This window comes from Gouania willdenowi, chromosome 21 (assembly GCF_900634775.1).
Source record: "Gouania willdenowi chromosome 21, fGouWil2.1, whole genome shotgun sequence".
Lineage (NCBI taxonomy): Eukaryota > Metazoa > Chordata > Actinopteri > Blenniiformes > Gobiesocidae > Gouania > Gouania willdenowi.
The window spans coordinates 27533107-27548895 of record NC_041064.1 but is presented as its reverse complement, the minus strand read 5'-3'; the positions used below and the strand labels follow the sequence as shown (position 1 = coordinate 27548895).

The following is a 15789-nucleotide window of genomic DNA, read 5'->3' as shown; positions in this document are numbered from 1 at the left end:
TGGAGTACTTCTGCTTCCTGGGGACCATCATCACCCAGGACCTAAAGTGGGAGCTGAACATCCGCTCCCTCATCAAAAAAGCTCAGCAGAGGATGTACTTCCTGCGACAGCTTAAGAAGTTCAGTCTGCCAACAAAGATGATGGTGAACTTCTACAGCTCCATCATCCAGTCCATCCTCTGCTCCTCCATCATCATCTGGTATGCTGCAGCTACGGCCAAGGACAAGGCCAGACTGCAGCGCATCATCCACTCAGCAGAGAAGGTCATTGGCTGCAATCTGCCCTACCTTCAGGACCTGTACGCCTCCAGGATTCTGAGGTGTGCAGGGAAGATTGTGGCCGACCCCTCCCACCCCGGTCATAAACTATTTCAATCTCTCCCCTCTGGAAGGAGGTTTTGGTCCATCAGGACCAGAACCTCCAGACACAAAAACAGCTTCTTTCCCTCTGCCATCATCCACATGAACATATATATATATATATATATATATATATATTTATCCTATTTATCCTTATTCTCTATCTATCCTGTATTTATCCCTCATCCTTTATATTTATCACTATTATTATTATTGTTGCTGGGTTGTTCTTTGTTCTTGTTTTCTTTGTTTTTTTGTTTTTGTTTCGTGCACCATCTACCAAGACAAATTCCTTGTACTGTCCTTAAAACTGTACTTGGCCATTAAACATTTCTGATTCTGAAATGATTTTTAACATTGCAGCTGGAAACTTTAAAAGAACAACTTAATTTTTTCGTATGGCCTAAAAGAGCTTCAACATGCTGAGAAAACATCAGTTTGAGCCCTCTGAAGTGATTTTTAACATTGCAGCTGAAAACTTTAAAAGAACAACTTAATTTTTTTGTATGGCCTAAAACAGCTTCTACAGGCTGAGGAAACATCAGTTTGTGCCCCCTGAAGTGATTTTTAGCATTGCAGCTTGAAGCTTTAAGAGAACAACTTAATTCTCTATTATTCTCTACCTAAAACAGCTTCTATAGGCTGAGAAAACATCCATTTGGACCCCCTGAAGTGATTTTCTTAAATGATAATGGCATATTCAAAAGCATTAATTATTTTTTTCTTCATTTTTAATGAATATTCAGTCGAAACAAGCAGAACAGAGAACCCACACCATCACACATCTAACAGATTAATTCATGTAACTTTTTCTCTAGAGTGACAAAACCCACTGACTGTGGCCCCACTAGTTACATATGAACAAAAAAAATAAACAATTAAAAATAAAATATGAACAGTTGACTTGCAGTGGCCTGACAGCAATCACACACTATCCTCCGGGTCCACAAGGACTTTAATTGAGTGTCCACTTGTTGTAATGAAATATCTGAAGTGGCATTGCTCCAGAGGCTACTATCATGAGGTTTTAGACTTCAGACTCAGACAGACGACATTGTTGCTTTTTTGATAATGTTCTGGAGGCTCAATCCATGCTCTGCTGCCATCATGGAGACTGAAATTACAAGCCCAAATTCAGACAAAGTTTTTAAATCAGGGAAGTTTATTTTAAGTGAAAATAACAGATGAGGAAACCTGATCACGTAAGCACTCGCTTCCGCAGGAGGCAATGGAACATAGCTAATATGCTCACTCTTCACCAAGTGGTCCGGGGATGTGAATTGCAACCTGTAAAAATGACATATGGCTTTCAATTTTTCCGTCAACAGAAACGACGGAAAATATTCTGGTAACATGACTCTTGCTATATATGTAATTGCTATTTGATTGATGCAGCTACTACCATTAGTGATAATAGTGGTTCAAAGTACCTGCTTCTTCAAGAATATCTCTTTTGGATTATTGTGGTTTTTGATAAACCTTTCAGGACAGATGAATACATTATCAAACAGTTCTGACTCTGAGTTTAGAGTAAGGAGATTAGGAACATCCGAGCCAAGAGAGTCACAGAAATACTGAAAAAGAAAAAAGAGAGAGAAAAAACAAGTTAAGGAATTCAGATAAGTTCCCTGACGTTTATTCTTGAGTATAGTCTTTGATCCAATAAACAATACAGCATTTTAGTAATGATTAGAAGAGAAGAATACTCAAGAAGAAATTAGTTGATATTTGTGACGCACCGTCAGAAAATGATGAACAAGGCGGCCAGGGGGCGTTTTTAGTTATTTACAGATTCTGAAAGTGTGGTTTCTAAGATTTATAATTTATTTCAAACACATAAAAAACAGAAGATGAAGATGGTAAAACAATTTGAATGTTGGCAGTCTCCAAAGTAGTTTAGTGAGAAATCAACTTTCAAAGTTTTTTGAATCTCTGTCATTTCTCAGAGCATCCAGGCAGGGGGCAGTACTAAAAGCGGTGCTTTTGCAACACTTTGAACCCCAAGCAATTGATGTCATTAGCTGTGTTAACCATTTCAATTTGTTTTTAATCCCCATTATTACCCAGTATTTGACCGAAGTGTAAGCGTTCATTCAGAAACAAAGTTCTAACTGATGTGTTCTCATCTTGTTTGAGTCAGTGTGCCACAAATTCAGGGAAACAATGGCTTATGGCTGTTAAATTCTACTTCTGTGGTCAAGAAGTGAGGAGAGGAAGAAAGCAATTCTTGGGTCTCCAGCAAGCAGCCCCGGTGAGTATTATGAATAGTCGGGAAGCTGCCTCTACTGCGGCGAGGAGGGACAGCGCGTTGGTGTGGTTGCGGGCCGCGCCAGGGTGTCAGGGCTCTACTCTTAACCTGTTTTCTTCTAACATTTCTTCTGAGAGGAGGTTAACTTCTGTCACCCTCTGAACCCATCTGGTGAAGTATCGATTCAATTACTAATAGACTCGGGTGCAGATGGTATTTTCTGGATAAATACTTTGCAACCACCCACAATATTTCACTAACATCTCTGGACAATACACTTAAATCATTTTCCTTAAATGTAAAGTCACGTTCGCTATCACACACACCACGTCACCCCTTACTCTTACCATTAATTCTGAACACAAGGAGGACTTGTCATTTTATGTGATTTCTTTGTCTTCATGTGTGCTGGTACTGCAGGCTCTCCTGGCTTCGGCAGCATCAACCCATCATTAATTGGGAAACAGGCGATAATTGGGTGGGGGTTCTGACTGTAATTCTGTTAGTCTGTCGGCACAACCTGTGAATATTCAGCTGGCAGTAGGGGTTCGGGAGGTTGATCAGGTGGAAAACCCAGAGTATTGTGATCTACAGGCAGTTTTTAACAAACATAAAGCCACATCGCTGCCCCCCTCATAGGCCCTTTGACTGTACCATTGAGCTCCTTTAAGGGTCCATACCATCTAGAGGTGGTCTCTATCCACTCTCTCCACCAGAAAGAAAAGCCATGCAGGACTATATAGAAACCTCCCTTAAAGCAGGCTTTATCTGACCCTCCTCATCGCCATCAGGGGCAGGGATTTTTTTTGTTAAGAAGAAGGATGGCTCGCTCAAACCGTCTATTGACTGTCGAGGACTTAATTGTGTAATCATTAAGAACAGGTATCCTCTGCCTCTGCTTTCCTCTGCGTTTGATCTCCTTCAGGGAGCCAAACTGTTTTCTAAGCTTGATCTATGCAATGCCTACCATCTAGTTCGTATTAAAGAGGGAGATGCGTGGAAGACAGCATTCAATGTGCATTTAATGTGATAATCATTTGTTTTATCCAACCGCTGCATCGCATTGTCACAAACACATCAGATCAGCGATGCAAGGTGATATAACAGGTTGCTACATTTACCAAACAATTTTGGGTAGCATAGTTATTTAAGTATGCTATAGAATGGTACTATGTGCCTGAAAAAAAACATGATAGCCCCTTTAAGAATTGCAGTTCCATTGATGCACCACTTCATGATCTCACAACTTCTAAGTCACCTTTCTGTTGGTCTAGTGCTGCTGAAAAGGCTTTTTCGGCTCTTAAGTGTTTGTTCATGTCTGCTCCCATGCTTGTGCTTCCGGATCTGCAGGGCCAGTTCATTGTAGAGGTGGATGCCTCGGATGTCAGTTTGGGGGCGGTGCTCTCTCAGAGCAGCTCTGTCGACAATAAGTTGCACCCTTGTGCCTTTTTTCAGGAAAGTTGAGTCCTAAAGCGCAATAATAACATTAATGATCGGAAACTGCTGGCAATGAAAGCAGCCTTGGAGGAGTGGAGACACTGGCTTGAGGGGGCGGAACAACCGTTCACTGTGTGGACTAACCATAACAATCTTGAGTATATTAAATCAGCCCTGGATATTGTTTTTTAACCGCTTGGACTTTGTAGTCTCCTACCATCCAGGGTCCAAGAATATCAAGCCGGATGCCCTCTCCCGCCAGTTCAAAGCAGACCCAGACTTAGAATTCCTGGAGCCAGTACCGTCCAACCACCGGGTGGTAGTGATGATTTCCTGGGACATTGAGAACAGGGTTCAGCTGGTCCAGGTAGGAGCTGACATTCCAGCTTGATGTCCCTCTAACCGTTTGTATGTGGTTGAAGGTCTTAAGGTACGTTAACACTGAACTGTAGGTGACTGTAGTGACTGAAGTCACTTCAATCCCCCGTGATGAGTTGCTTGAACATAGTGTACAAACATAGCACTTTGGTCGCTTCAATCACTTCATCTACCCCTCCAATTTCAAAGCCTGTTTACCGTCAGTTTTCATTTTCACATTAAACATGGCTCGATCTTTTACAATTGCGGCACTATACTTATTATACAAAATCCAGAAATGCCAGAAGGCTAGACACCATCATCTCTGGGTTCATGAGATTCTCAGGAAGCACTCAGAGCTCGGTGAATTTCACCACTTCCATCTGGATGATGACCATTTCCAGCGGTACTTGAGGATGAGTGTAGCCCAGTTTGAGGAGCAGGAAACCAACTACTGTCTATCTGTCTGAGGTGAGTGACATTATTTGGATTACCTAGTGAAGAATATATATATATACTGTATATATATATATATATATATATATATATATATATATAGTCATATATAGTAGGGGTAGTACTGTCAGGTGTCTCTCTTTGTTGTCCTGGCTCTGCCCCTTAGTCTCCTACCATCCATAGGGGACGACCCCTATGTGCACTCTATCATTATTAGACTCCTAGGTGTATTTAAGCCCTGTCTGGTTTGAGTGATGTTGTTGATACGTTGTCTTTTGTCTGTCAGTTGACAAGTGAGCAGACCTGTGCGCTCCCCCGAAGTTGTTGTCCTGTGATGGTGCCTGATGCCTCCTCTGTGCTCCCCGTCAGGAGCCTCCTTCTGCATGTTTCCCACAGATCTTTCTCTCCAGCTTCAGGAGCCTCTGTGTCTTTCTCTGGGCCAAAGGTTACCCTCCCTTTGGACTTTCTGTTGACGTTTGCCCGTGATTTTGAGTTTGACGCTGCGCACACGTGTACTGTTTTGGAGAGTCTTAAAATAAATCTGTTTGACGCACACGTCTGCATCTGGGTTGTGCTTGTCTGATCGTGACACCCTCCTGTAAGTTGTAATACGTACATTTTTTTTTTTTCGCCTGGAAACTGATAAGCTTTGTTTTAATCTTCACATCAACCCAGAGGTTCCTAACCTTTTGACCCCATTTTGAATATCACAAATGTATGGCGATCCTAAAGACATTTTTTTTCTAGAATTAGTTTTTGATCATGTTTATTAAAGTGTGTTACAAAAGCAGAGAAGCCAGGATTAGTGGACACAGTGACAAGGTTGCCACCTTAGATAACTTTGGACTGTATTTTATTTGAACTCAATTTTTATTTGAGAAAGTAAAGTATATGATACAGTTATTTGATATTTATTGTGTGTGATGTGTATTTGAAAAATAAGTATTTAAAGTAATTAAATTTAAGTAATTAAAAAAATAGAATTTTAAATAATTTTTAACTAGGTTTTTATTATTACTTATTTATTTTTTATACCAATTACAAGACACTTAAACCCCATTTTAATTCCAGGCTGACCCCATATGGGGTCCTGACCCCAAGGTTGAAAAAAACTGCAATATCCTACCGGTAATGACTCCGTATTCATTGATTGTATTTTACAAATATGTTCTACTATAGTGGTTTATTGAATATTGTGTTTGTGACGTACTTTTGCTACAATTTAGGGGTGGAAGATAATTTTTTTCTTTGGTGGGGGGGGGTATAACTAATATACAGTATATACACATACAAAGCAAATGTGTAAAAAGGTTAATAAACGGTAAATATAGAATGATTAGAAACAGGGAGAGACCCTAGCCACCTATTTAAGACTTGGTGGCAGCAAAATTTTGTCTTAAAAATATATATTTTTTGAAATAATTTTATTTCTAATTAAGATTTGACGTACAAAAGGAATGTTCCACCATTTCAATGCACGAGAATGCATGTAGTTAATTTCAAACGAAATAATATATTGCCTAAAAAAAGTGTTTTAAAGCTCACCTCTGAAGAATTGAGTAAGCTGTTAGTTTTCCTCATTTGACTTTCTCTCACTCTCCTTTCTTTCTGTCTTTGTGTTTTTGGCCTGATTTTCCTTTCTTGAGGAAAGACATGCAGCTGCAGTCTTATCCATGTCTGTCAAGTTTTGGATTTGAAAATAAGGGAAAATTTCTGGCGCCCACTACGAGCCGTCCCACCCGCCCAACCAAGCTCCAGTATCACTTGTATTTTAAGACAGGTGTACCAGAAATCTAAAATACCCACTTGTCAACCACTGACTAAATACAATTATGTGATCAGAATCTGGTAGACCGACCTTTATTTACATTGAAATGCTGTGAACATTGCTACTAGGGCTCGGCAATATGGACCAAAACTCATATCTCAATATATTTTCTCAAAATGGTGATATATACGATATAAATCTCAGATAATTTTATCAAATAGGGTCTGACCAGAAAGACAATTCTGGGTTAAGCGACTCCTAAAACTAGTATTTGATACATAATAAGCTATATAATATATGTATATATATATATATATATATATATATATATATATATGGCAAGCCATTCAGGAAATTATATATATATATATGAGACTTAATATATATATATGAAAAACTTAATATGTATATATGAAAAACTTAATATATATATTAAAGTGTATTTATATATATATATATGGAACAAGGAATTTGTCTTGGTATATATATATTACCAAGACAAATTCTTGGTAATTTGTATATATACAAATTACAAATATATACATATATATATGTATATATATATATACATATATATATATATTAAGTCTCATATATATATACTGTATATACTGTATATATATATGAAATACTATAGTTTTCTATATTGCCAAAATAGAAAACTCGATACATCTTGAATCTCGATATATCAGCCCTAATTTCTGAATTATAAAACAGCCTAAATTAAAACATAAATGGGTATATGAAGCACATGTGTTTATTTTACATACTTACAGTTCATAAACAAGTCAACACGTTGCATATTTACTGTTAATTTTACGTTGCTTGTCTTTAAGTTAGACATTAACATTTTATTTTCATTATATATTTTATTATAATTTCTCATGTTCACTCATGTGGTTCTCTGGTATTCACGAATGACTTATTAGACACATTTGTTACAGACTTTACATCCTTTAACACTTTTTAAAGCAGTGTATTGTGGCGCTTGTGATTGGCTGATTTTGACTTACATCATTCCTTCCGCTGTGGTAGACGTTAAAATCTCAGTTACTATTCTTACAGAATGTGTAACTGTGTCCCATCCTGCTGCTCTTTAGGAAGGTAAACTCTCTGTCACATTTTACAACGTATTTACACCAGTTTTTTTCACCAGAACGTCTTCATTCATCATCTCTTTTCTGAGTTGTTTCCGGGTTTGTTGCCGCTGTCGGCACTAATCTCGCGAGAACTGCCACTCAGGCCATTTCAGGTGGCAGTTCTCGCAGGGCTAGTGACGGCGTTCAGTTTAGTAAGGCATCTTTTAATTATTATTACTTTAAAATACGGGATATTTACGGGAAAATACTAATACGGGAAGATGGCGGGAAAGAGGGGTAAAGAGGAGTTTCCCGGCTAAAAGGGGATACTTGACTGGTATGGTCTTATCTTTCGCCCCATTCCACATCCACATCTACAGTGCTGCAGCAGAAGCACATGCGGGTCGTACCATTTGAACTGTTTTAAAGGGGGTGGTAGCTAGGCCCCTGATGCAGCATAAATAATTGTTTCAAGTGCAAAACTGTGCTTAACAACCATTATTTTCACACAGGGCCCTATTCATTCCAATATAAATAATCTAAAAATGTTTAAAATGTATTTTTGCCCATATAGAGTCAATAAAACAGACTTCTGACCTCCCCCCCTTGGGCTCTGGATACTCAGTATCCTTTACCTCCCTCAGTCTGACGACCCCTGATCACTGTAGCAAAACCATTATAAAGTGTTTTTTTTTTTTTTTTTCATAATACTGTCCCTTTAAAATTTATAATTTAAACTTAGAGCCACTTTTTAATTTGATTTTAATTTTGATGGTTCAAGCAGAAACTAAGAGGAAAGGTGATTCATCTGGCGGACGCATCTCATTGACAGATGTGCTTCTTTTTAAACACAGTTTGGCACTTCGGTGCCAGAAGAAACAGCAGCTACATCGTCATATAACTTTTTCTTCAAAGCAACACAAAAACTGAAACAGGATTTCGCTCAAGAGCTCGACACAAATGCGTTGACGCATCAGTATTGCTGGGCCCATCACTATTTAACAAAAACTCAAAATAGATGATGCTCAGCTAACCAAGGCACTAGCATGGAATTAGTACCAACACTAATTTGGTCAAAAAGGGGTAAAAAGAGACCTTTCCATTCAGTCATGGTGTTTGCAATCCTGGTTTACAAGATTTCCAAAAAGGTGAAGTGGGGTTTTGCTGATTGCCTGTCTCTATGTTAGCTTTTGTGTCTATATTCAAGACCCTTCATTGTTAAGCAACATTGTTTGCTAGCATGTCTCTGTGAATAAATTAGAACACCTCTTCGTGACACATCCTCCACAAGGGTCAAGAATATCACTGAATTAAGTTAAGGGGCCAAGCTACTTTACTATCAATAATTTTGATGCTGTGATGTGGCTGTTTACCTCCTTAAATTGCAAAGTCAGTCGGTTGTTTGTGTAACATGTTGCTGAGAGACACTTGAATATTCTGAAGAATCCGTACAGTAAGGACAGCATTGAGCAGGCACTGATCATCAGAGATCCCAGGAAGTTAAAAACAATCTGCCACCAGGAAGGGGTACCTATACCAAAGAAAAAATAAAGAAGAGTTTACAGAATTTCAGTTATATCCGAATTTAGCAATTGATTTTACATGTTTATTGTGATAATAGTAGAGGAATCAACCAGTCAATCAAAAAACTAAAAGTATATATGTAGTTATTATTAATAATCTAAATAACCTAAGATGCACATTTATACCTTAAATAACAACAAAACAATTTATTCTAAATGGCTGTAAACAGTATAATCCAATCAACACAACATTAATCAACATTTATTTTTAAGTGTATTATTCTTCTAAATAGACATGCAGTGACAACACTACAAGACAATGTCTCAAGGGTAGAGGGTAATATTTTTAAAACAAAAAACCTTTGGTCTGGATGCAGTACGGCATAGTGAAGTTGCTGCGTTTCTTGAAAAAGTCATAACATGACTGAACGCTCACACAGTACCAGGTCCAGCTTTTCAGGTATGATAAAGTTACTTCATTTGCACTGGTGTTCAAACTTAAGGCCTGGAATTACAGAACATAGTTACACCATTTAAATATTCACATCAATCAAAAGCAATAGAAAAAGTACACAAGCTTACTAAAAGTCCAGTTGCTTTTAGCTAAAGAAATCAGATAGTCTGTCTGAAAGAAAGCTTGTCTGAAAAACAATTTCCCTCATTTAGGGCAATGCTTTTCAACAGTTTACAAGCCACACCAATCCTTGTAAATTTATCTGTATGTCTTGGTGGACCATCAAACAGTGTAAAATACTTTGCTGCTGTGTTCTTAAATAACACAAACTGTGCTGACATCAAAGAATGTTCAATGATAAAAAGATCTCACAGAATGGACTTTAACTAACAATGTCTTTCTCTTTCAGAATAAATTCTATAAACATATGAAGGGTACAAGTATGGGAGCATGTTTTGCACCAACTTATTCCAACCTGTTTATGGGACATTGAAAAGTGACCCATCTCTTACAGAAGCCCTTCCTGATGCTCCTACAATCAGCTTCAGATGAGACCCTACCTTAAGCAATAAACTGGTAAAAAGCTATCTTCCCTCAAAGACAAAAAAAAAGACTTGGTTAGACTCTGGAGTAGGTAATAATAAATGTGGAAATTGCAATCATTGTGACAACATGACAAAGACCAGGTACTTTACAGATGTTAACACAGGTAAAACATTTGACATTGAGTCTTTTATAAACTGCAACACTTGTTATGTAATTTACAGACTTGAATGTTCCTGTGGATGTTTCTACATCAGAAGAACTAAGCGTCAACTAAAAGTAAGACTGGCTCAACTTAAATATGCCATTAAAACAGAAAACCCACAATACCTATGGCTGGACATTACAAAGAGTCTAATCATGGTATACTGTATACATTAAAATCAACACAATTTCCAGATCTAAATGGTGAACTGGACTTCTCTCCTTTTTTGTAGCTTTTCTTTTACAGCTTTTTCTGGGCTCTAATTTACATGTTTAGAAAATCTCTATGTATCAATCCTGTATAATGCATTTTTCATGTTCTTAAGTAGCATTAATCGAGGAGTAGTCATTTGAAATTGGGGGCCCCTTGGCACACACAGAGTAATGGGCACCATTAATATATTAGTATGTGTCAATGATTCGGTAAGGCAAGGCAAGGCAAGGCAAATTTATTTATATAGCGCATTTCATACTCAAGGCAACTCAATGTGCTTTACATGATAAAACATTCAATTGTTTAAAATCAATAAGAACATTTAAAATCATCAGTAAAATCAGTAAAATCAATTAAAATCATCAGTAAAATCATCATTACATCAACAACATGACAAAAAATCTCTCTCTCAATCATATGCAGTAGAGAAAAAAAGTGCCTTTAACTTTGATTTAAAAATGTTCACATTGGATGCTGACTTCATCTCCGCTGGCAGTTTGTTCCACTTCTTTGCAGCATAACAACTAAAAGCAGCATCACCATGTTTACTGTGAACTCTGGGCTCCACTATCTGATCTGTGTCCATAGATCTGAGAGACCTGCTGGGTTCATACCTGACTAACATGTCACTGATGTATTCTGGACCAAACCCATTCACAGATTTATACACCAGCAGCAGAACTTTAAAGTCTATTCTGAGGCTGACTGGGAGCCAGTGTAAAGACTTTAAAACTGGAGTAATGTGCTCTGACCTCTTTGTTCTGGTTAAGACCCGAGCTGCAGCGTTCTGAACCAGCTGTAGCTGTTTGATGCTCTTTTGGGGGATTCCTGTCAGAAGACCATTACAATAGTCCAGTCTGCTGGATATAAAAGCATGGACCAGTTTCTCGTGATATTTCTGAGTCATTAAACCTTTCACTCTGGAGATGTTCTTTAGGTGGTAGAAGGCTGTTTTTGTGATAGATTTGATCTGACTGCTGAATGTAAGATCTGAGTCAATCAGAACACCAAGGTTTTTGACTTGGTCTTTAGCTTTTAAAGATCGAGACTCAAGATAATTGCTGACAGCAGTCCTCTTTTCCTTGTTACCAAAGACAATCACCTCCGTCTTGTCATGGTTTAGTTGAAGGAAGTTTTCACTCATCCAGCAGTTTATTTTTTCTAAACACTCACACAACACCTCAATGGGACCATGGTCATCTGGGTTCAGTGATAGATATAGTTGTGTGTCATCTGCATAGCTCTGATAATCAACCTTACAGTTCTGTAAAATTTGTCCTAAAGGAAGCATGTAAAGGCTAAACAGAAGGGGTCCAAGAACAGATCCCTGAGGAACCCCACAGGACATTGGTAATCTGTCAGATTCAAAGTTTCCAATGCTTACAAAATAGCTTCGCTCCTCCAAGTATGACTTAAACCATTGCATTACTTTTCCATTTAGTCCAACCCATGTTTGCAATCTGTGCAACAAAATTGTATGATCTACAGTGTCAAATGCAGCACTTAGATCCAACAGAATGAGAACAGATACTTTTCCTGAATCAGTGTTCAACCTTATGTCATTGATCACTTTGATAAGAGCAGTTTCAGTGCTGTGATGAGAAAGAAAACCTGACTGAAATTTATCAAATATTTTGTTGAATGTTAAGAATTGACTCAGTTGGTTGAAGACCACCTTCTCAATGATCTTGGCCATAAATGGAAGGTTGCTGATTGGTCTATAGTTAGCCAGTATAGAGGCATCCAGTGTTCTCTTTTTTAACAGCGGTTTCACAGCAGCTACTTTCAGGGATTTTGGTACGGTGCCTGATTGGAATGAGCAGTTAATTATCTGACACAAATCAGTGACAATTGACTTTACAACAGTTTTAAAGAAGTTTGAGGGTATTGTGTCAAGGCAACACGTTGATGGATTCAGCTGCTGAACAGTCTCCTCTATTGTTTTTGGGTTCACTGTAATAAACTCTGACATTGTAGTTGACTCATCCCTCAGTGGTTGAAGCTGTTCAAGCTTTTTGTGATTTTGCTGGTTTGTTCTGATGTTTGACCTTATTGATTGTATTTTTTCATTGAAATATACAGCAAATTCATTGCATTTTCCAGCTGACAGTAATTCAGGGGCTATCTGATCTGGGGGGGTTGTGAGCTTTTCAATTACAGAAAACAACGTGCGAGAGTTGTTGACGTTTTTGGCAATAATTTCAGAAAAGTATTGCTGCCTTGCTTTGAACAAGCCATCATTGAATTTTCGCAGACTTATTTTGTACAGTTCTAGATGAATTTGGAGTTTTGTTGATCTCTATTTACGCTCAGCTCTTCTACAGTCAGATTTCAAATTCTGCATTATCTCAGTCCTCCTCCAAGGTGTTTTCTGTGTGTTTGGTTTTCTCTTAGTTTTTATTGGAGCCACCACATCTATGACATTACAGACGTTTCTATTATACTCATCCAGAAGATCATCAACTGTCTCAGCACTCAATGTTGGTGTCATTGCTATGGCTTCCATAAACTGTGCACTTGTGTTCTCATTTATGTACCTTTTCTTTAAACACACATAACTAGGGGGAACAGATGTTACAGTCTCTAGGTCAAAAAAGACACAAAAATGATCAGATAGAGCTAAGTCTCTTACATCAACAGCAGAGATATCAACACCTTTAGAGATAACCAGATCCAAAGTGTGACCTTGAGTGTGTGTCGGACCAGTCACATGTTGTGTAAGACCAAAAGTATCCATTAAAGCATACAGTTCTTTGGCAGTATTGTCCATGTTATTGTCTACATGAATATTTAAGTCACCTGTTATTATTAAAAAGTTGTATTCAGTGCATACAACTGACAGCAGTTCAGCAAACTCATCCATGAATTCTCCAGAATATTTTGGGGGTCTATAAACGACTAAAAACAGAACTCTTGAATCACCCTTCAGTAAGAATGACATATATTCAAAGGAGATAAAATCCCCAAATATTATTTCTTTGCACTGAAATATTGATTTAAAAATGGCAGCAACTCCACCACCTTTCCTGCAAGTACGACACTTATTTAAATAAATAAAGTCTTGTGGTGAACTTTCATTGAGAATAGTATTACTGATACCATCATTCAACCATGTTTCATTAAGAAATAAAAAGTCCAAGTGATGTGTCAAAATAAAATCATTAATTATTAGTGACTTGTTAACAAGAGATCTAACATTAAGAAGAGCTAATTTTAAAGACTTTACTGGAGACACTGGTGGACTTTTTGGATGACATGTTATAGGAGTCAAATTTTTATCTCTATAAAGCTTTTTGCTTTTCTTTAATTTCACAATTTTACCTGTGTTACCTGTCACCACAGGAATTAAAGAAGCTGCATTAACTCCATAGGGCCCTGACTTTTTCTGGTTGTTCCTAAAAATAGAGCTATTGCAGTCCGGACCCAGCACACATCAGACCTGTGTCGCTCTAAGATGAACACAGCTGGCCTGAGGAGAAGAGTGATCCTGAGCCTGGTATCGTCGAGGAGGGATGGGTGGTGCAGATTGATTCTTTAGAGGAGATAAGATGGGACCATGGTGGGGTAAAGGGTGGGGTGTCAGTCTTGTGCCAGCCAGAACCAGCTCGTTCATCTGGGCAGTTAAATCCAAGAAGGCAGGGGTAGGAGAGAAGCTGGATGAGGTGGAAGTAGGTGAATTTTGGGGTGAAGCAGGTGGGTCCTGAGATGTGGGGGTTGGGTTGACCTCTTCATTTTGGCGATTTTTATTTCTTGCTGGAAGCTCATCGACTCCATGTTCTTTCCTTGTTGTTTTGTTCTCCGATGGTACATGTTGTCCTCTGTCTTTATCAGAACTGATAGCAGTGTGACTGATGAAGTAAAACAAGTTGGATGTGAAGAGTTTTACTCCAGCCTTGTTTAGACACAGTCCATCTGCTCTAAAAAGATGATGACGTTCCCAAAAAATAGGAAAATTTTCTATAAAATTTAGTGAAAGGGCAGCACAAGCCGAAGACAGAAATTTATTCAAAGAGTAAATCCTTGAGAATTTCAGATCTCCTTTGCGGACTGGAGGTATCGGGCCACTGATGAACACTTTAGGCAGTAAACAGCTCACAGTTTTTAGCAGATGGGTGAAATCCTGCTTTAACACCTCAGACTCCTCCTTGGCTAAATCATTTAACCCAAAATGAATCACAACATTTTTCAAATGTGGGTAATCTGCAACAATATGCAAGATTTTGTCAGCCTGGTCTGATACTGTGTCATTAGGTAAGCAGATCACTTTCACGTTGCTGCTAAACATCTTCTGAGCATCTTTAACAGAAACGTCTCCCACTATCAGTGTGTGAGGTTGTTGCTTTGGCCTACCATGTCGCTTTTGTTTTCCTGAAGCACTTTCAGTCTTCGCAGTTCCAGAAGGTTGTGTGTTGACCTCATTAGAGCCAGATCCTTGGTCATTCAGCAGTGGGGCGAATCGATTACCCAGTTCTACATGAAACTGGGTTTGTGACTTGGTGATACTCCTGCCTTTAGCAGATGTCCACTTTTGTGCCTGGGCAGACAAGGGAGTCGATGTTGAGGCTGCAGTCTGCAAAGCCAGTGCAGGCCAGTCCATCTCATTATTGATATCAGGGCGCTTTGCTTGGCCCGTTAGCCTTTGAAGTGGATATGACTTTTTCTTAGGCTTAGCTCCCAGGGTATTCCAAAGAGGACTCGCACCTGTTGGCTTATCAACGGGAACAGGATCCTCCCTAGGCCTGATAGCTTTGTTAGCACGGGCTGGTAGCGAGTTAGCTTTATCCACTCCGCTGTTTTGAAACAGCGGCACAGTCGTATCATTATCATATCCACAGTGTCCATTAACCTCAATGTTTACTTGTATTCCTCGCACTGTAGTCTCCAGTTCAGTAATCTTTTGGAGAAGACTGCTGTATTCTGTTGTGGAAAGAGCCATTCTTCTGCTAGTTAGCTTACTACTTGTAGCTAGCTAGCTTGCTACTTAGCTTTCCAGTTGAGCCAGCCAATAAAAAAGCAGTAGATGATTACCTCAGAGCCAGAGTCAGATGGTAAATGATAGAGTTTGATGTTGAGGTATCGTATCATTTCTCAGAAGAAAAAGTTCATGTTTAGTAAATAAATTTAGTAAATAAATTCCTCTGTGAGCT

General features: G+C 38.5%; 1 protein-coding gene across 2 annotated transcripts in view; it reads right to left on the bottom strand.

Moving 5' to 3' along the window:
- Positions 1 to 1072: 1072 nt before the first annotated feature.
- LOC114455066 (interferon alpha/beta receptor 1a-like) overlaps positions 1073 to 15789 on the bottom strand; it is a 48946-nt gene continuing 34229 nt past the window's right edge. The window contains exons 5-9 of one of the 2 annotated variants that reach the window (XR_003672650.1): positions 9588 to 9732; positions 9078 to 9235; positions 1790 to 1933; positions 1554 to 1646; positions 1073 to 1473 (exon numbers count right to left, since the gene is read on the bottom strand). Coding sequence is in view for 1 of the 2 variants with exons in the window: in XM_028436074.1 (XP_028291875.1) it covers positions 1608 to 1646; positions 1790 to 1933; positions 9078 to 9235; positions 9588 to 9732 (486 nt within the window). In the remaining variant the exon portion in view is untranslated. Of the gene's footprint in view, positions 1474 to 1503; positions 1647 to 1789; positions 1934 to 9077; positions 9236 to 9587; positions 9733 to 15789 lie in introns of those variants that run through there. The other variant, XM_028436074.1, reaches the window with a different exon arrangement.